The sequence below is a fragment of the Cloeon dipterum genome, chromosome 2 (assembly GCF_949628265.1).
Source record: "Cloeon dipterum chromosome 2, ieCloDipt1.1, whole genome shotgun sequence".
Lineage (NCBI taxonomy): Eukaryota > Metazoa > Arthropoda > Insecta > Ephemeroptera > Baetidae > Cloeon > Cloeon dipterum.
Window position 1 is genome coordinate 8,266,300 of NC_088787.1, and position 27,898 is coordinate 8,294,197.

Here is a 27,898-nt window from a genome sequence, read left to right on the forward strand (position 1 = left end):
CGAGTGTCTGACTAATAGGAGAAATCGCACAATGCTGCAATGAGCCTTCATTATATTATGTCCGAGTGCAGTGCAAAATCGACATATTCGCCGTTCGCCGCGCGTGCGCATCTCATCAGGAAGTGGCCTTGTTCTCGAAAAATGACGCGCGAACCTGCGTCTGTATTTACCCACGCGTACAGAGACACGAAACAACTTGCTGCAGTTTCTTTTTTGTGACTGCTTTGTTCTGTGGTGCAGAAAAACGATCGTTTCTAAGAAACGGAGTGTGTGTAAAACAATTACGGCTCATTTACACCATATTTACTGCTGGCGGTTGTAAAAATGTTCGTTTGCTGCAACCGTTCCCAAGTCGACACAAAAAGTTTGTCAGCTATTTAGTTTTGATTAAATCTACTCTGTTGCGTTTATCACTTTCGCTTCTTCGGGATGGAAAATTTAACCTTTCCTCTGTGCGATGATTTTGGAAATAAGTATTTATCAATTTGGTCGATAAATTTAAATCGCGAGCAAATCATTAAAAAACGTAAAAGAGAATTGGTTTAAATAATTTAAGGTAATTTTGGAATTGGACAAAAATGACCTATTTGGAGAAGTGGCTCTTGTTACTGATCTCCTTGTAAAAGTGTTAAATTTCACTCCCTGGCCGAGTAAGCAAAATGGAATATTTTCTCTGGACTTACAGAACTGTTTGTATATTATTTTAAAGAGGATTGACACTGCAAACCCCTGGAAAATCCTAATTGTAAATGCATGAACTCATCCCTTAGGATTCAGTTGAAGCCAAAATTGACCTATAAAATTTTTAGAAAAGTGGCTGCAAATAAGTTAGCATGCTTTTCAATTGGAAAGCACTGTCTCCTTACTTGAAATTTAATTTTATATCGCTACAAAGAGTTTCCCAAAAAGGTTTCACACGCTTTTGAACAGCTCTCGACAAGAGGAATCGAAATCTGCCAAGAAAATGTGGAAAAAGCGCTGCAAATTTTGGAGAAAATTTGAAAAATTTGAATTTTTCTGTAGCGCAAATGGTCCTTTTTTGTTTAGTGCAAATTGCAGAAAAAAATTATTGATCAACTCCTTAATGCATCCAACAGTTAAAATAAAATTTTAACCTGTAGTAATCCACTTTAAAGGAGCCTATTTAAATCAATTTGAATTTTAGACCACAATAATTAGCATACACGATCATATTTTTTATTTTGAATAATTATCTAAAAAATGTGCAATAATCAAGTAAGGAATATGCCAAGTTCCTCCAAAAATTAAATTTTTTGTAAAGGAATTTTCTCTTGATACATATTTGATTCCTTTCATCACGATGTATCTAACGGTGTGTTAATCACGAGATAAATCAACCTTCTGTAGAAACAAAATATAAGGCGATTTTCTCAGAAATTTAGATGACAATTATTACCTTGGGAAAAGTTGGACTCATTTTCAGCTTTTAGTGAGTAATTATATGAAGGTAAAGATAAAATATTTTCAAACTGATCCACTTTACAATGAACTACAAGCTTAAGCTTTAAAGAGGTAATAAATTCTTACACTAATTTTGAAAGCAACTTATTTATAACTTTGTTTCCTAAACAACATTGTTGGAGAACTTTAAACAATAAAAATTCCTTTCCAGTTGCAAAATAAATATATTCCCTTTATTGGCGTGTTTCATTTTTATATTTATTTAACTTTATTCAGCCAACCGTGCACGTGTCAATTAAAAGGCATTGTTTCACTGCAAAGGTTGCGGGTTGTGCGATGAAAAGAAAAGGCTTTTGTCAATTAATTTGTGTGTGACGTCACAGCAACAGACGAATGCACGCACAAAAAGAGCGGATTCACGCAAGCACAGGCAAACCATTGAAGAGTGCAGCAAGGCGTTTTGCTGTCCAGCCTTGGCGGCCTTGTGTGCGCGCACTCCGCAATATAATATTCAAATGAAAATCGCGCGCGCGGATAAGCCGTGCAAGATAATTAATTAGACGCGAATTATGTTTTTACACGGCGGCGGTCACGCTGGCTGGCTGGCGCGGCCGCAGAGAACCTTGCGAATGAATCTGCAGCCGAAATTGCCTGCGCTTCTCTAGCCGCATCTCCTGCTTGTCAGACGCTTTTGATAATGTGCCGCCGGCAGTTGCGGACGGGAAAGGAGAGAGATCACATGTGCCTTGGTGTGCGCCTACGACGACGACGACCGTGAATCCTAGCCAGTGTAGTGTTTTCACCCTAAATAAGGTAGACCATTTATTACATATGACTAGCTTGTCACTTGATACTTTTATTCAGGAATGAAGTTAACAGTCTTAGCTTGCATGGATTAAAATCTGTCTTTAGTCGAGTCTGGTCTGTTGAGAGTCAAAAATTAATTCAGATATCAAAATTTTCAATGAGCATAAAAAAATAAAAAGTTGACCTTTATTTTTGTAAAATTATTTTAACTTGTTTAATTTAGGAAAATCAAATTTGTTTGAAGACTTCTCTTCCTACGACAACTCAATTGATGGCTAAAAAATTAAGATAACTGTACCTTTTAAGAAAATTAAAATTTGAATAAACACAAAGTGCTCTTCAAGCGTATTTTTTTTAAACAGAAAAGTTACAAATTCTCAAAAAACGGCTGTGTTGATATTAAAGCGCCTTTTCAAGTGCGATCGAGCTTTAATTTTTTTTTCAAATTACGGGGGAGGCCTGGTAGATAATTTATTTTATCGTTTTCCAATAAGAGTTTTTTCAGGACTTTATTCTAAACGCTAAAAACATATGATTATTTTTTTATATATAAATGTCGATCAAAACATTTCTCCTTGGGATGAGCGCGAGTTTTCTAGAAAACCAACTTTTAGGTCTAGCCTTCGATGCTGCAGTTTCATCCAAGAGTTTGCTGTATCTATTTTTTACCGGCGTTACAGTCATTTACAAAGACTATACAACTTCTTCAGCTGGCTTTCCATTTTTAAAATTTAATCAATTAGGAAGGATTTAGGCAGCAAGAGCAAACATTTATTAAAAATCAAAATAAATGGCGCAATATAAAAATCAGAAAAATAACAATAGCAAAATCGTTTCATATCCTATTTAATTTCGCAACAAAGTGTTTCCTAAAAGGTTTCATATGCTGCTAGACAGAACTCAACGAGAGGAATCGACACCTTCCAACAAAATGTGGTCAAACACTGAAAATTTCAGGGAAAATTAAAAAAAAAAGAATTTTTACTAGCCAAGGTCATTTGTTTGATTGTTGCAAATTGTAGAACAAACTTTTTATCGATCAACTGTCTAATTGCTTTCAACAATTTATATAATTTTCAATTGTTACCCTATATCAATCCCCTGTAAAGCAAATAAGCTGCACAGAATAATTCGAATTGTAAGAATATTTTTACCTTAACTTGGAAAATTGGCGAAATTATTACTTTTCCTGTTTAAAATTTTTGAGAAAATCGGCCCTAAAGATTTCAAGCTAATCTAATGGCAAGCATTGTATCAGTATAGAAAATTAGAATTGACTTCATTTAAGGGAAATTCACCTCCTAGTTCACCAGATTGATCGCGATGAATGCAATCAAGCAATAACTCATTAGAAAACCGTCTAAATTTTTGAGCGAATTGGCAAAATCTGGAATTGAACTGTTTCTCATTGTCAGTCCTGATCTTCTCACTGGAGAGACTAAAGTGGATATACATAAGCAGTTGATCGATAAACAATTTGTTTTAAAATTTGCAATAGTAAACCAGCCCGTTGGCTCGCATTGTTAAGGCACTCTCAGGAGTGTCAAAGCAATGGGAGGTATTTGAGCAGTTGGGAGATCTAATACTGGCTACCCAATGTCAGAAATGGCAAAAAGTGGTTAGTTTAGTGACTCGAAATGCTCAAATTGCTCAACGGGCTGGGAGGCGACTCGCTACTTGCTGGTTTGCACCTTTCCAGCATGCGTGATTTGGCTTCACGGGACAAATGTCTAGCGTTTCAATGCAGTCCTCGGTGCGGAGGCAAGTGGCCCTTGAGTGGGCTGGGTCCCTGTGCGGCCTGGTGCGCCCATGTTATCCGTTCGCGGTGTTATTGGGACCCCGGTTTCAGCATTCGTGCTAGTGCAGTGCGCGCCCTTCCCGGTCCTTCGGTCCTCGGACAGGGATAAGAGCAAAAAAAAAATAAAAAAGGACCTTGCTAGTAAAAATTTAATTTTTATATTGCATCCAGCAATTCAAATAATTTTTAAGTGTAACCCTGTATCAATATCAACCCTCTTTAAATTGTGTGTCCATTTTTTTATGTTACATCCTATTTTGAATCTTTATCATCTTGTTCCATGGAACAGTATAATGCTAGTGATTTTTTCTTGGAAAAAAAATAATTTAAACTCTAAGCAGGGAGCTGGCCGCTTAATTAGGGCTCAGAACTCGGTCCATATTTTCTCAGGAATTCGTAACGTGCGTGTTATGATACATTTGTTGCTTTGTATCAAATTGAAATATCAGTTTTATTAATGATGGTTTGGTAGGAGTGCAAGCAAGGCGATATGGCTTAAATGTCATTTTTAATGCTATTAACCCTTGTCACAAGTGCCTCATTCAGCTATTTAATTTAAAAATAAAGAATATCATTATTTTAAATTTCCATACATATGACAAAAGTAATTCAATGTTCAATATTTAAATAGAAAATGTATTTTAAACACTAAATTAAAAATTCTATTTGATGTAAAATGATTTAATAGCGTTTAAATTTAAAATGGTAATATATACAAAATTTCGATAATAAATATTTATTGAAATACATATATTTTTTTATTAAAAATAAAAACTGTTTGGTGTTTTTGTAAAAAGCACAATATGTAATAAAATCGCAAGAAATATCCAGATCCGTTTACGTCACCTGTGGAAACTTTCCCCGTTTGCGGCGCAACAATGCCTTCGACACTGACCTTTCAGATTCATTTATAGCGGCTTGAGCGTAAAAATTACGCGGGTCATTAGATAACCGCGCGACTAGCCTAGTGCACAAAAGAGTTACGCCAGTCAGTCAGCCAGCCGCGGATGACACACAATTCTGCAACAAGTGCAGTGCAGGAAAAGCTGCTCATCGTAATTAATAGGAGGCGAAACGCAGACGCAGGTGTCCCCTTCCTAAAAGCCACGAATTGCCGGCGTTTTTCGACGTCCAGCAGTGCTAAAAGTGAAACCTGCGCTGCGTGCGCGGCAAAACAACGCACGTGCGCTCGCAGTCTCGCTCATATAATAAATAAGTGCAATATTTGTTTGTTCAAGTGAAATCATGGGGGCTGCGGCAGTCGCGTTGGAGGCTTCGCATCGCACGCCTCCCAGTCGTCGCTGATCGAGCCGCCGAAGACGTTCTTTCTCCTGCTCCTTCGCATACAGCACGCAGCATCATCATCGTCGCCGCCGCGGTCCACCAAAGGACAAATGGCATCGCACATCCTACTCTTCACCTTTGCCTCGTGAGTTTTGATTCTATTAAATTTCTTTCTTTCCATCGTTATGCAAATTCCTAGCTGTTTGATTATGAGGGCTTTGTGTGCTACTTTTAAAATTGCACAATTTTCGTTAAGCTTCCCTGTTCTGCATAGAAGGTAAACAAATTAACAAAAAGATTCTAGAAATAAACATTTCGTTTTAACCAAATAATTTTATTGACATGGTAGAAAATTAGGCATCGCCCTACCGTTATGTGATGGGAAAATGCAAAGAATATTATATGATTTGACTGAAACTTAAATGCCTTAATATTTATAGCGTGCATGAGATTACCAAATTCTTTACATGAATTCAAATTACCAAAAAATCGCATGGTTAATTTTATTTTTAATTTTCATTACCTATTACTTATTTTATCTACTTAAAAAACAAGGGTCTCTGACATTCTTCGCGCGATTTAAAGTTGATTGATATTTGTCAACAAGTAAAAACCAATTAGAATTGTTAATTTAAAATAGCAGGTAATCCACATTTGAATATCTGATCTGGATTAAAAATAATTTTTTGAAAAATAATCGGATTTTCAATTTCAATATGTCTTTTTAACTTAATTTTGCGTTCCTCTCACCGCGATTTTTAACGGTGTTTGAACTATGAGCTAAATTTCTCTCTGGTAGTCTGGTGACATACATCATGATTTTCAAAAAGGAGACAATACTCGCTGCTTGAACTTTGGAGCCAATTTTTCGTCACAAATTTTAGCGGCAACCTGAGAAAATTTTAGCCGTTCCACTTTTTTCAGACTTAAATTTAAAAATTATAAATCATTTGTCATGAAATTTGGCAGTCAATTATCTCCTATTTAGTTCCAGTTTCACTTCCATTTTAAAAATTTGGAATTAATGATTTTTTTCAAGACCAAAAATAACATATATATTTTTTTTCAAATATTTAGCTGGAAAATGGAATCAATTCAATTTACAATTCTAGTTCTGCCATGGGATTGAGCACTTTTCAAGCATTTCTTTAAAGTTTTCGTGTCCAAAAATAAACTGCATAAAATCACAGACTGATTGCAATATAACCTTCGATCATTTTATTTGCAAATGTTCAGTTGAGTTTGCCAATTGTAAAATGAGGAAAATAAATACTGTTAGGAAAACCCAGACATTCCTCAATGGGGCTTTCCGGGAAAATGTACCAACCCTGACATTCTGCAGTCTGACATGCATAAGAAATCAAATTTCTCCCATTAAATAAAAAGTTCAATTGTTGAACAATATTGCCAATTACATATTTTTCTTCCTTGTATTGATTACAGCTCAATATTGCATAATTGTCTCTTTTTGCTTGCTCTATTTGAATAATTCTCAATACGTCAACAATTATCGTCATTTATGGCACCCGATAATTGTTACAAATGGGCCAGAGAATCGCTAATTGCGTTAATTTGGAATGGAGGATGCAAGTTTGAAAGCGTATGCTTATTAGTAGGTCCAGAAAAAATAAAAACAACTTTAAAGGGCTCTTTCATATCCTGGTTCTTATTATTATTATTCCAATTCAAAGGGTTTCTTACACGTCTTATCACTGGTTTTACATTTTTTTTTAAACTTTTATCATAATTTAACAAGGTTTGGTTGAGCGTAACCCTTTTCAGACTTTGAAAGTATGAATTTGTTTCTCCAAAAAGGAACCAATTTTTGTGGAGCGAATATTTTTGTCAATTTAAATTGTATTTTTCGTATGGATAGTAAAAAAAGATTCGAATTATTTTGTGTTAATTTTCAATTCAGTAATCGTGTTAATTCGTAAATAATGTAATCCATTTTTTGCGATTTTTCTGATTGAGATACGAGTTAATTTTTAATATCCTGTTTAATGATCCTCTAAAAGTTGGGTTCTTGTGGAATTTGGCACATTCTCTGATCTAATGAACGGAAAAACTGCGCCTGTAATAACCGGGATCGCAGTTTCCATTAAACGTAAAGTTTATTACGTGATATGTTTTAGCTGTATGCCAAGTGCAGTTATCCAGGGAATTCCTTACGTTGTGGTGTATTTTTTCAATCAATTTATTAATAATATTGAAACTTAATTTCCAGATCATTTCGCAATGTGTAAAAACATGAAGAAAGTACAGCATGAACATACTGTGTATTAATTATGAAATTATAGTTCAGTAATAAATACTTGTGCCAGTGCAGTTTAAAATATAAAGCCTTCCAAAGAATTCGTTCAAAAATGAATACTTAAATGAAAATCCAAAATGTTGTATTTTTTTAATATTTTTAATTTTATAAATAATAAAAATACACTGAATAACAAATTGTTATGTTAACAAATCTTCACTGGTTACGCTTACATAGCGGCAAAACACTTTTAAAATTGTTGCGTGCAGGATATCATAAAATAATCTGACTGAGAACACTTTCCTTGGCCAACACAGGGCTTTGATCTTGGCCTCGCGCAGTTCAGTGGGCCAGGAGTTCTTCTCGCCGTCGCTGGACGACAGCCTGCCGCCCGACTGTGTGCTCAAAGTGGTGCGAGACGCTGCTTCCTCCAACGACATCTCAAGGTGAGCGCAAAACCGCAACTATACATAGTTCTAATCATAACTACCTTGTAGCTGCCTATCTCTAATTAGCAAATATGTATCATTACACATCAAAACAAATTAGTTCCAATTTGATTATTTTGAAATTTAAATTTTTTATTATTTTTAAGGAGTCTTTTTCTTTGTGCAATTTTTCATATCACTCCCAGTGTGTCTAAAAATGATTAATTACTTTTTAGTTTACCATTTTAAATTTTTGCTCACTGAGGAAAAAGTGATAAATTTATTTTAGTGCAATAACTATAAGCCTCTAACTTCTTCTGCCTCTGCCATTTACCACTTATTTGCAATTCAGATATTGTTATAGATTTCATTGTAATAAAATAAAAGCTATAAAATATTAACAAGAAGCATTTTGACATTAAATTTCCATAAAAATGCCTCATTAAGAAAACATTATTTTGCTCCAACCTCGTGCGGGGCAGGCGCGAGATGAATTAAGGCAATGTGAATTTTATGATTAACGACCACGCTTGCGTATGTATCATCTCGAGCAGATCGCGCAAAATCGCGGTCAAGGCCGCGTCAAGAGCGTGTGTGCGTTTCTAATTTCGTGCGTTTTCGACCAGCAATGTCGGCGGCGGCGAGAGTTTCTGCATCTCGGCCAGCGCGGTCAACGAGGCCTTCAGACTGGCCAGGTCAAAGGTCGGCATCTTCAGCGCTCCGCGGAAGCCTAGGACCTCGGTCGAGGAGGACCTGCTCGCCGAGGCCCTCCAGGAGACGACGAGATTGCTCAAGGGCAGGTGAGAAAACTGACGATTTTTATGACAAGGAAACCTATTTTGATTTTTGAAAAGGATTTTTCTTTAAGTCATTTCATTGTTTCAGTCGGATGTGGGTATATATGGGGCAAAGTTGCTCCGCTGATTCGCAGTAAAATTATTAATGAATCATGTTCAATCAAATATTCAAATCAAAATTAATTAAATATAAAAAATAATAATATATTATCGTGCATGAATGATCTGATAAATTGCCTTCAGAACAGTGACTTATATTTTTTGTAATGTGATTATTCTTTTTAGTTGAAAAGCAAAACTGACTGACAAGGTTGCAAATAACCCGCATTTTTTAAAAGCAGTGCATTGTTAAGAAAGGGGTTTTTAAATTTTTAACTGTTCCTTGCTGACTTGAAAATTTGGCAGAATAAATTTTTGGAGAAATTGAGACAGCAAATAATTGCGATTTATACAAAATCCGCACAGTAGAAAAAATATTGACCACTGCGACCGTAAATTTTAGATTTTCATAGGGGGAAAATGGGATAAATCTATTTCTTGCATTTCTTGAGCAAGAAATTGGTAAAAATTGAGTGGTAAAAATCAGTGATGAAAAAAACCCTGCTGACTAATCTAAATTGGCATTGACAATTCATTTAAAAAGACACCCAAAAACCACTGTTTACTGAAACCTGAAAAATAACATGATTTTATGCTCCTCATAAAACAAATGTCTTTAAAATAAAACGTTTTTGATATGATTTATCCATTTATTTCCTCCAATTTGCAGATTCAAACTGACTGATGATGAAATCTGGGGCGGTCTTCCTCTCTTGGACACTTCCGAGACGGAAATCGTGGACTGGTGCCCCGACAGACTGTCCCTCAGGCGCACGTGTCCGCCCAGGCTGTCCCGCTACCGCTCCTACGATGGCTCCTGCAACAACGAAGGGCCGCTCTCGTGGGCCCAAGGTGCCTCCATGCAGCCCTTTCCCCGAATGATTCCCCCCGTCTATGGAGATGGTGATTTTTTTTAATTCAATTTTGCGATTGGAGCTTGATTTAATTTTTTTGAAAAGGGGTCGGTCAGCCACGAAGGTCGGTCTCTGGCCGGCCGCTGCCCAACGCCCGCCTCGTGTCAGCCACAGTGCACCGCGACCTGGGATTCCACGACCACGCCGTCACCCTGATGTTCCTGGCCTGGGGCCAACTGCTGGACCACGATGTCACCTTTACTGCCGAAGCCAAAAGTGTGTCATTGTGATTGGCATTCCTTTTTTACATATTTAAAAAATAATATTTATTTTATCTTAAGAGCCCATTAATGTTTTTTTTAATTTATTTTTGAGCATTCTTTATTAAAGATATTAAAATTAATTTGAATTGAATTTCACCAGACATTAATTAGAGTATTAGAGTACTTTCCAGCTTGGAGTTTGCTTCAAAAAATATGCTTTTGAAACTAACAAATAATATGGGTGCTTAATTAAGTTTTGAATCATGCCAACGTAATTTTATATTACTGATTATCTTTCAATTGTTCGCAAAATTAATTTTACTTGCATATTATTCCATTTAATAAGATTAAATTCTGTATAATATTGAATTTTAATTTTATATTCTTTCAAAAAAACCCTTACCCGCCAAGCTATTTGACTTTTCCTGTCTCAGATCCTGGTACAAACACGGAGCCGCAGTGCTGCGAAAACCCGCGAGCCAACCCAAACTGCGCCACCCTTACGGTGCCGTTCGACGACCCCTTCTACGCCAAGTACGGCCGACGGTGCATCGAGTTCATGCGGACGCCGGCGGCGCTGCGTCCCGGTTGCAGACTCGGCACGAGGTCGCAGAACAACGAGCTCGCCCCGGCCATCGACGCCAGTTTCGTGTACGGCTCCACCATGCAGGTGGCCCGCTCCCTGAGACTGGGGGCTGGAGGACAGCTCGCCTCCCTGGACATCCTGCCCAGCGGCCTCAAGCCTCTGCTGCCGCTGAAAATCCGATTTCCGGACGACGGATGCACCAGGCCGTCGCAGGACATTTTCTGCTTCCTTGCAGGTTAATACCAAAATTTTTGCCAATTCATCAGATGCATAAGCCCTTGTTTGAAGCCACCAACAGATGGCGCCACCGTTTACTTTCGTAATAAATTTAATTTTAAGGCACTTCCGCTGCGATTTCAGACCAAATCCTGTCACTCTGCATTTTCTTCACTTTATGTGTTTTATTTTGAAGTGCTGAAAACCAAAATCAGTCCAGACATTCGCCGTAGAAGCGTTGGAAAAAATTTTACAATTCAAAAAATGGTTTTTCACTATTCTACAGCGATTGGCTTAACCGATTTTGGTTTTCAGCACGTCAGAAGAAAGCGTATTAAGTAAAAGAATGCACAGCAGCAGGATTGAGTTGGAAATCGCACCAAAAGTGTGTTAAAATTTAATTTATTGCTAAAGTATGCGGTGGCGCCATTTGTTGGTGGTTTTGAACAACTTGTGTTATAGGAAACTTTATTTCTATACTTTTACATGAAATATTAATATAGATTTAATTTTTTATTTTGTGTTTTTAGGGGACAACAGAGTGAATGAGCAGCTGATGCTGACAGTTTTGCACACCGTCTTCGTTCGCGAGCACAACAGAATCGCCACCGAGCTAGCAATCATCAATCCGCACTGGAGCGATGAAACCCTTTACCAGGTTTGTGAATTTTTTAATTTCTACTTAAACATAAATTATTTTTCCTTTAATAGGAAACGAGGGCGATCGTGGCTGCGATCGTGCAGCACATCACCTATGATGAATTTCTTCCAGTTTTGCTTGGAAAAGATGGAATGGCGAAATATGACCTGAGGCTAGAACCTGAAGTATATTTTTTTCAGCAATTTATTGATATTGTAAATAATAAATTTAATCTTAAAATTGCAGGACTACTACAATTTGTACCAACCGGGCCTGAATCCAACTGTGCCTGACAGCTTTGGAACTGCGGCCTTCCGCTTTGGACACTCCCTCCTTCCCAGCACGATTGAACGCTGGTCCCCGGCACACAGATACATAAGTATGTGTTTGTATTTGCGTGATTTCGTAAAGGTAAAATCCAAACAACTAGAAAAAATAAACAGTTTTAGTGTATAGTTAAAAATGTGTCAAGTACATTCATCGTTGCAATGGAATATTTTCTTTTAAAAATAATTATTAACTTGATTGTTCTTTAAATAAGTTAGTTTGTAATGGTTGATTACAATCAATTGGCTTTTTTTAATAAATTGAAGATTATTTTAGGACTATACGGAATTACGGATAATTTTGCGTTTTAGAATATAAATTATTTAATATTTCATGCAAGGGAACAGTTACAATACAAAAGTACAATTATTATAACACGATTAAAAATTTAGTTTTCCTCACCTGAACACTCATCCTTGGCAAGTTTGGATTTCCTCAATGAGATTCAAGCCAAAATAACTGAGAAATTCATTGATAAATATGCAAAGTATTAAAAGTCAATAAAATGCTTATTTTGCAACAAAATGTAGTTTACAATCACTTTAATAATAAAATGTTTTTTCTAGCTTATTTTTTATTCGAGATTTTTATTATATTTTTTAAAATTTTATATTTAATTAATATAATTGTTCTTAATAATTTAAAATAATTCAAAAGTTTCATATACAAACCAATTTTTAATTTCGCAATAACTTTCATTAAAGCGTTTTTCACATATCTTTTAAATATATTATGGGTGCTTACATTTATCTCGTAAAATACGGTTATATCATTGACTCCTTCATCGTAATGGTTGTAAATATATAGTTCAACATTAAGAAAATCGAATTATAATTTCCATTTGAAACAAAAAAAATATTTCGTCTCCAGGCTCAATCAGGTTGAGTGCCGTCCTGCGCCAACCTTTCTCCGTCTACAGACCTGGCAGGATGGACGAACTGATTCTTGGCATGGTAAACCAGGTTTCTCAAGCAATGGACGAGGCTGTGACCAGTGAGGTACTTAAATTTTTAAATCTAATTTCACTGGACATTAATAATTAATCTGTGGTGTAGGTCACAACGCACCTGTTCCGGAAGCCAGGAGCTCCTTTCGGTCGCGATCTCGCGTCGATCAACATCGCCAGGGCCAGGGAACACGGCGTGCCGTCCTACACCAGGTTCAGGGAGTACTGCGGCCTGCCGGTGCCCAACACCTGGGTCGAGTTTGCGCAGGACATGTCGCATAACGTGACTGCCCTTGAATACAGCAACGTGTTCGAGTAAGATTCTAACAATTTTTAATTTCAAAATTCAAAATATTACTCTATTACCAAATCCAGATTTTTTATAATTAAGAAATCATAATATATTGTAATAATTTACGACAAAAGCTTTACCAAATATATCCAATTGCTTTCTATTATTTAAAAATTTTAAATAAAATTTGATAAAATTTTCTTCATTGTTCAAAAATTTTAAATACTGCTGAATAAATGATTTTTTTGTTCTGATTTTAGGAGTGTGCATGACGTTGACTTGTGGTCTGCCGGAATCTGCGAGCGGCCCTTGCCCGGCAGCATGGTGGGCCCAACCTTCAGCTGCATCATCGGCAAGTCGTTCAGGCAGCTGAGGAGAGCAGACCGCTTTTGGTACGAAAACCCTGACCATCCAGGAGCCTTTTCTCCAGGTTCGTATTTCAAGATTAATATTAAGCAGCAGAATAAATGGTATAATTGTACTATTTTATTTTCAGAGCAAATACGAAGCATCAAGCAGATGACCTTGGCCAGAATGCTCTGCGACAACTCAGACAAAATCGAAACGATCCAGAATTTCGTGTTACTTTTACCAGATCCTGATCTGTAAGTGTTAATTTCAGCAGTTTGCAATCACACTGGAATTTTGTTCAATTCATAATTTAATTTTGGAAATCATTTTAATTTCAGAAATCCAAGAGTATCATGCAGAAGCGGCGTGATTCCAAGACTGGACCTGAGCTTGTGGCAAGACCTGAACATATCAAAATAATTCCAAACGTGCTATAAAAACTATTTATAAATTTGTAGATATGTACATACTACTAGGATAAATACAATAAAATTATTATGAATATTTAAACGTTACAAGCCTGTTGAATAATTTATTGAGACATACACGACCATCTCACTATCACTATACAAGAAAGAACGACGAGTTTCACCGAGCGCCTGCAGTTCTGTGTTGCACGCAACCCGCGTACCAGCGCCGTCGAGCGGGTTGCACTCTCATGTCAGAGTCGAAGGGAATGTTCACAAAGAGAGTCGGCCGTCGCTGACTGTTATATTATTTATCTGGATGCAAAAATACTAATTAAAATAATAAAATTGCTTCACATAATTGAGACTTGGATTTTTTGCCAGCAAAATAACAAACAAATTTTCCTCAGGGTATTTTCTGGGGTAGAATAATCATATTTTAAAATTACGGATTTTTAGGAAAGTGCCCAAAGATATTTATGTGCGTTCACTTGCTTAATTTTTTACCATAAAAATTCATTTTTCATTTAAGACATGAACTAAAAAAAATTACAAAACTTAAGGAAAAATTATGACTGTCCCGAATTAAAAAATATAATAATAATTATTCGCATCCAAACAGCCGAATTGTCAGTTCAGCATCACGGCAGCGCACTGTCACTTTTGCCCCTGGCGTAGAAGCGGGGGCCGTTGTTGGAGGCGGCAGACTTGGCGCTCTTGGCCGAGGCGAACATCCGATCCAGCAGACTCTGTTTGCCGCGCCGCCGAGCTGCCTGCACCTCGCGGCACACCGCCTGAAAGACGGCCGTCGACGACTGCACCTCCTCGGCCGCCGCCACCTCCATGTAGCTGCACTCCCATTCGTGCGCCAACTGCTCCCCTGAAAGTTAAATTTTAAAGGTTATTATATATCAATTTTCTAAAAATATGCTGTGCTTGTGCTGGTATTTATTTCTTTTTGTATTAAAGACGGTTTGACACTGCGAAATCCTGGAAAATCCTTGTTGCCTTAGAATCAATTTGAAACCAACATTTTTGAGAAAAGTGGCTGAAAGTTAGCATATGCTGTTCAAATGGTAAGGACTGTCTCCTTACTTGAAATCTGATTTTATTTCACAGTATAGAGTTTCCCTGAAAGGTTTCATGCGCTGTTGGACAGATATTTATTAACAAGAGAAATTTCTCAATTTTACTAGAATCTAAACGATGAACAACACAACAATAACACGCAGTTATCAGAAAATAATGTCCAATAAAATTGTTTGCACGATGAATATATTTAAAAGAAGATAAGACAACGTTTTATTGTAAGTTGTTCTAAAATAAAGAATTTAGTATATGAAAATTTTGCGTATATCTTAAACTAATTAAAAATATATTAATTCAGTAAATAGTTTGAAAAAATATATTTAATACAAAATAATGAGTAAAAAATTGTATTTTTAAATTGGTTACAAACTACAAAGTTTATAATAAGTAGGCACTGCTAGCATACTATACTTAGCATTTTTATCAATGAATTTCTCAGTCATTATGGTGAGGAAATCTGCTAAGAAAATATGGTTGACGCAAAGAGGCATCAGTGGACCTATTGATATACACGAGCTCATTAAAAAAAGACAAGTTTCACCAGTCGCCTGCAGTTCTGTTTTGCAAGCAACCCGCGCACCAGCACCGTTGAACGGGTTGCACTCTAGTACGAGTCAAGGGGAATGTTCACAAAGAGAATCGGCTTAATAATTCGGAGAACCGACCATATTTAGACTGTTTTCCAGGTCAAATTAGACGGTTTCTAGACCAATTTGAACAGTTATGATCATTTTTCAAGAAATCGTAAAAGCCACAATCTTTGGTTTTGGTATAAATGTATTAGATACTTGCATGTTTAAGGAAAATCATTCAAATTTTTTTGGATGTTTACATGTTCCAGTCCATACTAAAAAATAGTATCAAATAAATCAAATATATAATTTTTATTATTTATTTTTGTTTTGATAAATCAGTTAAATTAAATCTATTATTGCAGAAAATTAGAATTGCATACCATGAAATTTGGGGTAAAAGTAGCCAGAGGTTTTTTTATTTGGTGGGGACAGCTAATCTTGTATAAAATAATTGATATAATATTTTAATGAATTCAGTGAGTGTAGGGAATGAAATTCGAAATTATTTTTGAGCTGGGTTTGTTACTGTGAGTGCCAACAATTTGTGCCCCGCTAGTATTTTCTGAGATCAGAGGACCTCAGCACATTACACAATTGGGTAGTTGTATTTTGATTGATTTAGATTTTTTTAATATTCAAATAATAAATTGAACCCTTTTTAATCATACCGTAATTTGAATTTTTTATTACATTTCTTTCATTACTACTATAAAACGAAACAGACGTGAATACTTTCCACTTTGCAAAGATATCTGAATGATTTTAAAAAGTTAAAAAAAGTTCGACATGAAGACTGACTAAAAAAAAAATCGAACAAAAACGATAGAAGTTCTGTCTGGTTTTTATCAGGTCTAAGAAATGCATCATAACCTTATACTTTCGCGTTTGAAAAAAATAACCGTTTTGATTGAGGGAATGAAAATTAAGTTTTAGAATTTTTAAATTCATCATGGAAGAGCCAACGTAAAGTGTTGACATCTTAACTTAAATAATGTTTAGTTTAAAAAACGAAAGGTCGCCAGAGTCAATCATTTGAGTAACAAGTCAATCACCAAGGGGATTTACAAATTCTGTCAAAGGCTAAATATTTAGCATAAAGAAAATTCAGCATAAACACTCGAGAGCGAAGAAATTCCCCGCAGATCAGAGAACTCGAGAGCTAGGCTGGCGTGCGTGTGTGCGACGCAGCGAGCGAAAAGAAAGAAAGAGAGAGGAATTCTGCAGTCTGGGGGTCGTGGCGCGAAAGGTGGGTGCATTCTTGAATTGAGGCACGCACAAGATTAATTATCGGCTAGAGTGGCTGCCAAAGACGAAAATAAAAGGAGCGGCGGGCGTTAAAAAGAAGGCCAATTTCTCAAGTTACCCTCGCGGCTCTTGTCGGCACGGCGGGCGGCAAGCGTAACTGACAACTTTTGAAGCAAAAAATGCGAGTGCAGCCGCGCTTAATAAATGGCAAATGGCTTTTTAATGGCCAGCCTAATTGAAAGAACATTTTTCTAGCGCGTCACTAAAGCCGCGCGCGCGGCCGCCGGAATTTCGGCGGCGACTTGTTGGAGCGGCGCCAGCGGGGCCGCTCGCGCCGCGCTCTTGATTGCTCAATGGAGCAACGCTGCCGCTATTGATAAACAAATAAAACACACTTTTTGTCCACAACGCAGGCAGACCTTTGCTTTATGTAGCACGACTAATGACACGCCGCTCGCTATTTTCGCGTGTCAATTGCAAAAAATAAAACAGAAACTGGTAGGTGGATGAATGTCATTTTAAAAGCTTAAACTAAAAGCAGAGCAGGCAGTGAATGAATACGAGACGCTGACATACAGTCTGCGCCTTGAATTACATCCAGCTACCGTTTGAGAGATCAATCTTATAAATTTAAAAAGGCGGGCGATGTTAACAATCAATCTTAATCACTAAATATTCCAGGTATTTCGAGATATTTGTAATTTCTCACGAATGAACGTTTTCGTACTAAAATTTTTATTTTTAAAAAAATTAAATCCCCTTAATTCATTCAATAATTTTTATATTTGTAGGAGCTATGAAATGTCTGGCAAAAATTTCGATTCATTTCCATTTTACTTCTCAAAACAAGTCACTTCCCGGAAATGAATACAAAAAACATTTAAAATCACCAGTGTTTGCAAAAATCCGCATTTCAAAAACGTTGTATACTGAAATTTTGTGGATTTTTACTGATGATCAATGACAAAAAGACAAAATGACAAATCAATAAGAATGCCACAGGTTTCACCAAAAGACTAACAATTTTAACACTTCATCGTAATTTTCCAAATGTTCTGACCTTTTGGCGCGAAATTTGACCTTTTTGGAGTAAAATTAAGAAAAAATGAGGAAAAACTCAGCGGGGACCAGATTCGTGCGACGCGCAGATATGGCGTCCAGTGGAGAATGGCGCGAAAAAACGGTCACGTGAAAAAGCGCGAAAAGAAGCAGGTTTTCGTCAATATTGTGACATAATTGCATTTCTTGTACTAATTGTGTCTTTTGGATTGTAAAAACAAACTCTTAACACTCGTACGGCAATCCAAAGAGAGCTTTTTGTTTCCCACATTCAGACGCCATCTTGGATCTGCGCAGTACGAACCAATTTTATCGAACATCTGGACCCGCTGGAAAAACCCAAAACTGGTGGTTTTATTTCCATCTGTTTTTTTTTAGCAAAAATTACACATTTGTGAAAATTTAATTTGTTTATGAGCCCCATTTTGGTTTTTGTACTTTTAAGCACTCATAAAGTATTACAAAAGTATTTATGGTGGTGCTGAAATTATCTTTTTTCATCCCGTGGAGGCCATCAAAACTAAAATTTGAACATGTCTGAAATACCAAAGACGTAATCAGATTTTTGGCAGCGATGAGCACACCTTTCAACCAGTTTACGAGCGAACCAACTGGTCGGCGTTTAAACTTAATGGACGTGCGGCAGACTCCTATTTTGCATTTTAACAGACAATTTACATACCGTACTTGCATCGAATGCTAAAATTAGAGAGGAACGTCGCAAAAATAGCGCGTCCACTTCCTGGTGCTCAGCAGCACGGATTCAAATTGAAACGGATTTTTTTCATCTTCAGCCGGGCAAAATTAATTTTCGCAACTGGCTATAAACTTCTCAAAATATTTGGACGAGCTAGCGGGCGGTCGGTCGGTCGGTCGGCAAGGACAGTTTTTCTAACGCGCAGAGACACGTGTTTACGCGAGCGAGGTGGCAAAAAAGGTGTTTTCGTTGGTGCCAAAGCGGAATTTCAGTGCGCGCGAGACGAAATGGAAGAAAACGGCCAAGGCTGCTGACATAATTATAAACTAACAGCAGCCAACGTGTACGAATCACACGCGTTTTCACTCTCTTCTTCAAGGAAAGCATGCGCTTGTCTTCTCTGAAGGAATTGTGTTGTTGTTGGCAGATTTGTGCGCTCTGAGCTGCGTACATCCATTCTTCAGCGCGCTATTTACTCGCGTCACGTGCGCCTTGTACGCCGTTTCTTTTCGGTTGTTCAACTCAGATTTTGTGCTCAACTTTAAAAAAATAAATTTAGTAGAATTATAACTAAAAGTTAATTAATACAATTTTAAACCCAATTAGCACAACCACAAATTTGAAAATTTACAATTTTAAAAATTTTTGCAGCATAAATAGGTTTCAAATTAAATTGTTAACATAATATTGTGATAATGTTTGTATATTTTGTTTTGAATTATTTGTGCTTTCTTATAAAATAAATATTTACGAATGAAAAATGTATTAATTTTTCTATAAATAATTTTGTGCTTTAATAATTGAGACTTTATCATGATAATCTTGTATAATGCTACCTCATTGGTGCAACTTATTATTATTTATTTCTATTTGAATTCATAATTTCCTCACGAAAAGCCGGTTCAATCCCAAGTGCAATAGAAATGAGCCATCCAACAACAACATTTAACCGAAATCGACAGTATTTTTGTCATAATTAAGAGCAATATTTGACAATTTACTTCTTTATTTGAGGGCAAACGAGAAAGTTTAGGAATAATTTCAAAGTGTGCAATTTCCTAATTTCCGCATTTTTCTTTCAAAATGGTTATATTTGGCTCCTCCAAACATGACAGAGAGCACGATAAAGTCTTTTGAGTTATAACATGCTCATTATTTTGCGAAATCATGATTATAAGAATGAAAATTATATTTGATACAAGTAACAAAAGTAAAATGTTTTGAATTTCTCTGTTAATTTCAACCTACTTGTGAGGCGGCTGATAATTTAAGCACCGTTCGACGCACCTTAGCTAGGCGCAACCAACTGTGTCCGGTTTTGGATAATTCGGACGTTTTTCGAATTGCTACGAATTTTTGAATGCGTGTATTTTAGAAAAGACGAAATTTTAACAATAATATTGATTTTATTTTTGTTAAAATTCGACGGGTAGAGGGATTTCGACACAGAAAGTCTTGATCGATTCGTCACGGCAAGCCCTACCACCTGACGTACCCTTTTCAGGGTACCCTACCCTGAGATCGGTCCCGGTGCGCGGGGACTGTTTTTCGTTCCCGACCGAGGGGGCCCCCCACACGTAAGCGTAACACGCTTGTATAAAAGGATAAGCGGTGTTCAGCGAAATGTGAAAAGATGCAAAAAAAACGCGATAAACTTGTCCTTATACACTGAAGAGTTTAAGAGGTTTCAGCCTCCAGCACTTTCAATTCACAGCTACAATTTTTAAATCAAAAACATCATAAAAAGTTTGCTTTATCAACGCTTGAAAATATTGGAACCCTAAATTTTCACCCGGACCTGCTTTCATAATTCACAGAGCGAGTTTTAATTTAAAAATTTCCAAGCATCAAAATTTTAAAATATTTACGACACTTTTTGAAAAGCAAAAGTTGCATTATAGACCCTCAGAAAAATTCAATTCAACATTTTTGTGTTCAGGTTTAATAAATTTATCCCTTACAGATCTTATTTCAAAACCAGGGAGTTTGACTTAAAATCTTTTTCCAATCTTATAAAGATTTAAATTTAAATCTTTTAACTCTCAATTTAGCAGGTTATTTGTTTTTCTAGAAGGAATGCAGGAAACCGATATAGTTGTTCCCAAAACAAATAAAAACATAAGTGAATGCGTCTGCTAATGAACATCATAAACCAATAACAGACGATTTCCGTCCATTCCTAACGCTCCGATATTCTCGCATTAAAGAAGAAATCAATCAAGTTTGCGGGTTTACGCTATATATCTCGGCCGCTTTCATCAGTGCCGGTTAATGCGCGGTCGGGGCGCAATTTGCAATCTCTCTCGCACGACAACGGCGGGGCAAACACTCATTAATCGCTTTTCTCCGTTGGTTACTCCAGATGATACACTCGCCGACTGAAATAGCAGAGCGCATAAAGAGCTAAAAGGGTGCCGATAGTAAATTATCGCGTGTTGCTGCGTGTGTAATATGCCTCGTAAGGCGAGCGGCGCCGCGTGCTTTATTCACGCATACTTGCTCGCTGACTGAGTGCACTGCACAACACCGTGAAAGAGAAGAGCGCGCCGCGCATCATTGTTGGTAGCCTCGACCGAGAGTATTTGCGCGCGCCTCATTCTAATTTAGCACCAAAGCAAAAGCACTCAATCATCGGGAAAGCGGAGACTTGGCTTATTTTAGAGACCGCACGCCGCGCGCCTCAGACGTGACTCACTCACCGTTTGCTTTGTTTCGCGCCTTTTGCCCCAAAATTAAGCACGTGAATGGCGGACATTTTTTTCCTTCCAAGAAATTATTAAAAAAAGAAAACTATTTCCTGTGGTAATGTGAAACTGGAATAAATAAAGCGTGAGATATTCCGATTAAAAAGAACACATACAAGCAAAATTTGAAATGATTTTATTGTTATATTATTTATGTTATGTGTGTGTGCTGCATGCATTAATTTGTTTATAAACAAACAAATAAACAAATAAAATTTTCAGATTATTGATTTCAAAATTTTTACGCAGTGAGGTTTAACCGAATTAAAAGATTATTTTGCAGCCTATCGTGCATAATTAATTTGCCAAGATATAAAAAATTAAATTATTAATTATGATACAAGATTTTAATATTTTCAAATTAACAAATAAAATATTTATGTACAATTTTAATTTTTCTATTTAGTTCTGAATTACACTAATTATAAAATAAAATTTTGTCACATTGGTGCATGTGAAGAGAAATTTAGTTAATGAAATTTAAAAGACGCCATATGAATACAAAAATAGAACAATTTTATTGCGAAAATTGTAATTCTGATATTATTGTTGTTAATTTTAACTTGCGAGTGTCAATGAGACTCAAGAAATTATGTTAATTAAATTTAGTTTATGAGAACAATTTTTATCGCCTTTACGGCGATATCTCGGGCTCTGGGTTTACCACATACTTTGCGTATATTTGATAACAGCCTTACACGCGGCATGAAGGTTTGGTCAAAAATGGTTAGACTCTACTTCGTCTTGGTTGTCGTTTTGTTATTCCTTCTTATTCTGGAAGTGAAAACGCTGACATGCGACGTCAAGGAAGAGCGAACGGCAGCCCCAGGTATGTTAATAAGATAGATAAACTCAAGTCAATGATAAAAAATGGACAAAGAGAGGAGGATTTTTAAAGAATTTTTGATTTAAAAAACGTTTTGGTGAAAACACATGAATATGCCTCTTCCAATTTTTAACAAGAGTTCAAAATTAATAAAGCCTGTTAAATATTTAAAATCTAATATTATCTGCAACAGTGTTTGACAGTGGTGAAAATTTGAGCTACAAAGATTGTGGTGTGAATGAGCACGGTTCCAAGTTAAAGCCACCGTGGAGAGTATGGATTCGAGGCAAACAGCGCGCGTGCCGTGGCATTCTTTTTTCAAAAACGGCTGTCATTACCCGTTTGTATATATTATTGTCCTTAAACAAAATTGCAATAACAACAATATCTTTAGACGCTTGCGTTAAGGCAATTACCGAATTCGAGGAGAGTAGAGACAAATTTTACGCGTACCTGGGCGACTGCTTTGAAACAAAAAATGAAAATATCTGTCTCAGCAACGATAAAGGACTAAAGCTCATGGTTTGTGAATTTAATTTTGAAATAATTACATTTAAACTGGAGCATTTTTAGGTAAAGAACGTGACCAGGTTGAAAGTAAATCCTCGCAGCGAGATTTATGTTTGGAGGATTGAAAAGAGCACGAATTTCAATACTCAACACATAAGTCCAATTTGTTTGTTCAACCGCAAAAGTGGAAATGTTTTGGGCAAGTACGACCATCCCATCGTCCACAACGATGCTCTGACTGTAATGAATTAATGTCGAAAGATGACTTATGCTAGTTATTTTTATCAGTATTTCACAGATAAGGTGAAGCCAGCAAATATTTCAAATTGTGTGAATAAACGATTTTACAAAGACGCAGACTGTGCGCATTTGAACATGCTAATATGCGTGGATATCAATTTGTCGTCTGGCAAAATTCTGTAAGTATTTCTAATAAATATGTTAGAGATAAAGATTTTTAAATATAAAAGGGATCTTCCCCAAAAAATATATTTTGTTTAAAAGTTGGTAATTAAAACAATTCAAATTAGACACAAAGATTCAATGCTATTAGAATATTAATGAAGAACCAAATTAGTTCTTAAGTTTCAATTCACATATTATCGCACAAACAATTTTTGTCAAGAAGTTTAAGAAGAAAAACTTTCTGTCATAAAGGGTCATTGATGAAATAATTATTTTTAACGACAGAAAGAAGACTAGTGAATATCTCCTGGACCATCACAAAGGCCGATTTTTCCTGCGAGGAATCAGCCACCGAAATTACGAAAGAGTCAGGCACCGCGCTTTCATCGATTTGTTGCCAATCATGCATCAAGTTGTTTCAGCAGCGAGCGGCATTTGGATCATGGCCAAAATCCCTACGGCCCCCAAAGCAACCAGTTTGAGGAGCAATCATAAAAAATATCTTAGTCCTTTTATTTTTTCAAACAGATTTTACAAATGGTGGACCAGAGAATTTAAGTTTCCCCGGCTGTGGAAAGAGAAGAATATTCAAAAGAGAGTCTTTGGATTTGGAGCCAGCAACCATTGTGAAAGGATTCGACGCTTCATCCGACCCAGCTGGCCACCCTTGGCACGCGGAAATCAGATACGCAGACAATTCATCCAAGCACGGATTCTGTGGGGGATCTCTGATTTCTAAACGAGCTGTTTTGACAGGTTTTTAGTTTTGTTTTAACTGGCGTGTTTAGTAAAATTAAGAAGCTTTTCAAGATTTAATTAAAACCGCACCCTTTGAATCAGCGGGAGCCAGATGTACGATAAAATTGGTTCCCAGTGCGCAGATCCAAGATGGCGTGTGATTGTGGGAAACAAAAAGCTCTATTTGGATTACCGTACGAGTGTCAAGAGTTTGTTTTTACGATCCAAAAGACACAATTAGCACAAGTAATGCAAATTTTGTCACAATATTGACCAAAACTTGGCTCTTTTCGCGCTTTTTCGCGTGACCGTTTTTCGCGCCACTCTCCACCGGACGCCATATCTGCGCGTCGCACGAATCTGGACCCCGCTGCTTTAAATAATGAAAATATTTTCTGATTTAAAAATAATTTTCTTCCGTTCAGCTGCTCATTGCTTCGTTATTGAGAATGTAACCGCAAACGACGTAATTGTAACCCTTGGCCTGTCTGATGTGCGCAAGAGGAATAAAAAACATGTACAATCACAAACAGTAATTACCGCAAATTTCTTGAAAAATAACTTCAAAAACATAGTTCAACAGCCATCACGATTGGTTATCCACCCTGACTTCAATCTGGAGAGCAACAGCAATGATATCGCTTTGGTTCTGTTCCCTCGCGACTTTAAAATTACAAAAAAGGTCATCCCAATTTGTCTGTGGAACGAGGACTACAGCTTGGACCGAATTTTGGATTTGACAGGAGTGGTGGGTTGTGAAGTAAAATTATTGCACTGCGTGGACACGAATAAACATCCTCCAGGTGTTTGGTTGGGGATATCTGGCGAATCACAAACAACCGAACGTTTTGCAGGCGGCCAACATGCCGATTCGGTCCTACAAAGATTGCTTTTTGCAGCGAAGGCAGTTTTTCGGGCCCTACATGAAGCCCGGATTGAACTTCTGTGCCGGCCATTCAAATGGTTGGTAAATCTCCTTATTTAAAATCATTTAATATATTGTTTTAAATTCTGCAGGAACGACTACGTGTGAAGGAGACAGCGGTGCTGGTCTCGCCATAATGAAAAACGACATTTGGTTCATTCGCGGGGTGGAAAGCTTCGGTCGGGGAGAAATCTTGACGCTGAGCGACGGCTCAAAGAGGAATGTTTGCCAGACAGGCTTTTACACTTTGTACACTGACCTTGGGAATTACATCAAGTGGATCGTGGAGAATGTTCAGGATATGAATTAAAATAAATTAAACCATTTTCTTATAAACGCTCTCCAATCGATACAATTAATCAAGGTTAGAAGTATTGATTAAATGATCGAATTAAATCTTTATATAAATTTAACAAAATTATTTCTAATGTGCACATATCGTTTAATAATGTAAAACAAGACTTTGCGTGTTTGAGAAACTGCATGTTAAAAGGAAAATGTTAACTGTGGTAGTGAAAAAGAAATATATTGAGGATTTTAAATATATCTTCTCACTAAAATGATGTCTATTTTTGAGGGGGCTTGGGCTAAATTTAGACAGGTGTGGGATGAACTTAGATGGGTTTGGAGCCAATATAAACGGCCTTAAACCCAATATTTTCCTTACGAATTTCTTGCCAATTAAATCTAATTCACCGAGTTTGCAATTTTGTACATGATTTCTTGTTCCAAGAGGATCTTTAAGGTTTAAATCCCATGAGCTGTAAAAAAATTGTTTCAAATTCTATTTTTATTTAAATGTATTTTTCATTGCGAAAAACCATCGGTGTTTCATTTTTATTTTTAATTTCATCTTGAAAGTATTTTTTATTTAACTGATTTTAAAAAACGCGTGTTTTACCGAACCTTGTCTACAATTATTCGGTTTTATCGCTTTTAATATTGAGTCGCGTATTTGGTTGACTCACCCTCGTCCATGGAGACCTGTCGGAAGTGCAGCAGGTCGGACTTGCCACCGACGAGCACGCAGGGCACCGGACAGTTGGCCCCTCTGCGCGCCTCCTTGACCTGCTGCTTGGCCAGCCGCAACATCTCGAAGGACAGCTTGTCCGTGATCGAGAAGACGAACACGAAGCCGTCGGCCCAGGCAGCCGTCTCGCTGCTGCACAGTTGCTGCTGGACGCCGCCCCCGCCAGAAGAGGCGGCCATCCTTGCCGGACAGGAGTCTACGATCTCGAAAACAACCGTGTCGCCGTCCACCAGCGCCTCATGCTTGTACCTCGCCTCTGCAAAAAAAAAAAAAACACAAGATAAAGGGAGCAATTTTAATTGGAGTAAAAAATTAATAAAATTTTAATCAAAAATCAAGGTGATTAAAAAGAAATAGATTCAAAATTACAATTAGTAGAGCTGAACATTATAATACACTTCCTCGGAAATTTGGATCGAGTATCTTTTCCCAACTAAATTTTAAAATATTGGGAATACAAGGAATTTAAGAAAATGGAAAATAAACAAATTTATTCCTTTGAACCATGACCTAGGTATTGACAAAATTTTATTATGCTCAGAACAATATTTTACGCCATTTTCAAAATTTTATGTATCGCTGTAACCTTGACAAAGGGTTGGATTTGGTTTTTGCGTCAGTTTTTTAGTGATTATTTCAACACTCAGATCTGTGTGTCATTGGGAGAAGTTACTGGGAAAAGGCGCTGTCACAGCATTGTGACGATAGTGACACAAATAATTGTTCTCACTATGCCAAAATTGTCACCACCGAAGCTATGGTTCTAGTTGCAAAATCCGCACACCATTCGACTCGTCTCAACCTTTACTAGAAAGCCGAAGAGTTTTGAGGGTGATCAACTCGCATCCCCCTTCCATCCCATTCATTTAGTAACGATAGAAATCACGTCGCTTTGCACTTTCAGCTAACTCTTTTTTTTATTCGCCGACATTACAGCGAGTATATCATGGCTTTTTTAATATTTTAATTACTATAATGTTATAATGATTCTATGAAATAAATTAAAATAAATTTTTCAATCAAAATTATCTTAAATTAATTAAAATCAACACCAAACTACCACCTTTTCCTTTTTAGAGAGCGAAACGTTAAAATTAATAATCCTAATAGCAGAACCAGAAATTTCTTCGAATTTTTACCAATAAGCTTTTAATACGCGGAGGTAGAAAAATGCAAATTGGAGTTGGTGGCGATCAGATGACCCCCAGAAACCATTCGCTGTTTATAGGCGATTGAGACAAGTCAAACGGTGTTCAGTTTTTGTATATTTTAATACTCAAATTCAAAATTTAGTGATGACAGTCTAGCAAAAATTGATCCCTTTTTTGGTAATATTGCAAAACTTGATTAGTCTGTTAATTAAACCACGTTTATTGTGTGAATTAATCTTGTAATTAATTATATTACAAAAGTTATTATATTTTTTTTTAAAATGCAAATGAATCCGAAAATCTAATCATCAAAAGCTTAACATTTTACATTTTTAAAAGCTCGTCAGGCAGGAAATATTTTTCCATGAAAAATAATTTTCGCATATTTAATAACGAAAAACTGTCTATACCGATTGACTTTAAAACGTCTTAGACCGACTAAATTGCTCCGAAAAAAGAATCTAAAAATAGTCAACTACGTACTAAACCATAAAAAAATAACAGCCGTAAGTGTAATAAGATTAAAAGTTAATTTGACATACTGAAATTTCCATTAAAGAAATACTTAATACATTTAAAAATACTGAAATTATATCACCAATATTCTGTTACAGACGCACACTTTAACCAGATAAAAAGTGTGGAGCGTTGTTTAACGAAATTAAATTCTTCTTATAAAATAATGTTTTTATTTTAGAAACTTTAATATAATAATATTTTCTTAAAACATCGCAAAATGAACTGTTACGCGAAAAAATATACCTCAAGCGATAAAAATGTCATTTTGATTTACGCGCGGTGACTCACCGTTTTGATGGTCGTATTCGCCGATATATCTTTTGGTCAAAAAGCGAACAGTCAGCGCTGCAAAGAAAACAGTTGACACAATTTAGCACTGCGCCGTGACAAAGCGTGGGAAACTGACCGGTTTTTCCGACGCCGGAGGCTCCGATGACCGCGACTTTCACTTCGGTCAGGCCGGATTTTTTTCTGCGAATGTTCATGGCGGTCGTCGAATCAGATTGTCTTCTTGTCACGCAGACACCATCGCGCGTGTGAAGAGCAGACCACCGACTGGCGCGCGCTGAAAACACGTCTGCTTCGCTTGTTTCCGAATCCGAAAATAGACAAAT

At 36.7% G+C, this 27,898-nt stretch overlaps 3 protein-coding genes across 3 annotated transcripts; 2 read left to right on the forward strand and 1 right to left on the reverse strand.

Moving 5' to 3' along the window:
* The first annotated feature begins 2,141 nt into the window (after window positions 1-2,141).
* LOC135936346 (chorion peroxidase-like) lies at window positions 2,142-13,882 on the forward strand. The gene is made up of 15 exons (XM_065479123.1): window positions 2,142-2,235; window positions 5,266-5,456; window positions 7,883-8,011; window positions 8,620-8,793; window positions 9,560-9,792; window positions 9,849-10,019; window positions 10,441-10,827; window positions 11,339-11,466; window positions 11,520-11,633; window positions 11,695-11,827; window positions 12,646-12,773; window positions 12,831-13,036; window positions 13,274-13,443; window positions 13,510-13,618; window positions 13,703-13,882. Exons 2-15 carry the CDS (start codon window positions 5,422-5,424, stop codon window positions 13,782-13,784), a joined length of 2,199 nt encoding a protein of 732 aa, XP_065335195.1. The 5' UTR covers window positions 2,142-2,235; window positions 5,266-5,421; the 3' UTR covers window positions 13,785-13,882.
* Window positions 13,883-14,153: 271 nt separating this feature from the next.
* Window positions 14,154-27,853, reverse strand: LOC135936348 (ras-related and estrogen-regulated growth inhibitor). Its single transcript, XM_065479125.1, has 4 exons — window positions 27,691-27,853; window positions 27,573-27,629; window positions 25,553-25,870; window positions 14,154-14,651 (listed from the first exon to the last, which is right to left on the reverse strand). The coding sequence occupies exons 1-4, from the start codon at window positions 27,767-27,769 to the stop codon at window positions 14,413-14,415; spliced, it is 693 nt and encodes a 230-aa protein (XP_065335197.1). The 5' UTR covers window positions 27,770-27,853; the 3' UTR covers window positions 14,154-14,412.
* Window positions 21,887-25,363, forward strand: LOC135936347 (uncharacterized). The gene is made up of 11 exons (XM_065479124.1): window positions 21,887-22,009; window positions 22,200-22,346; window positions 22,401-22,528; window positions 22,580-22,756; window positions 22,805-22,935; window positions 23,207-23,397; window positions 23,450-23,677; window positions 24,085-24,191; window positions 24,243-24,407; window positions 24,463-24,622; window positions 24,677-25,363. Exons 1-11 carry the CDS (start codon window positions 21,904-21,906, stop codon window positions 24,892-24,894), a joined length of 1,758 nt encoding a protein of 585 aa, XP_065335196.1. The 5' UTR covers window positions 21,887-21,903; the 3' UTR covers window positions 24,895-25,363.
* Window positions 27,854-27,898: the final 45 nt, after the last annotated feature.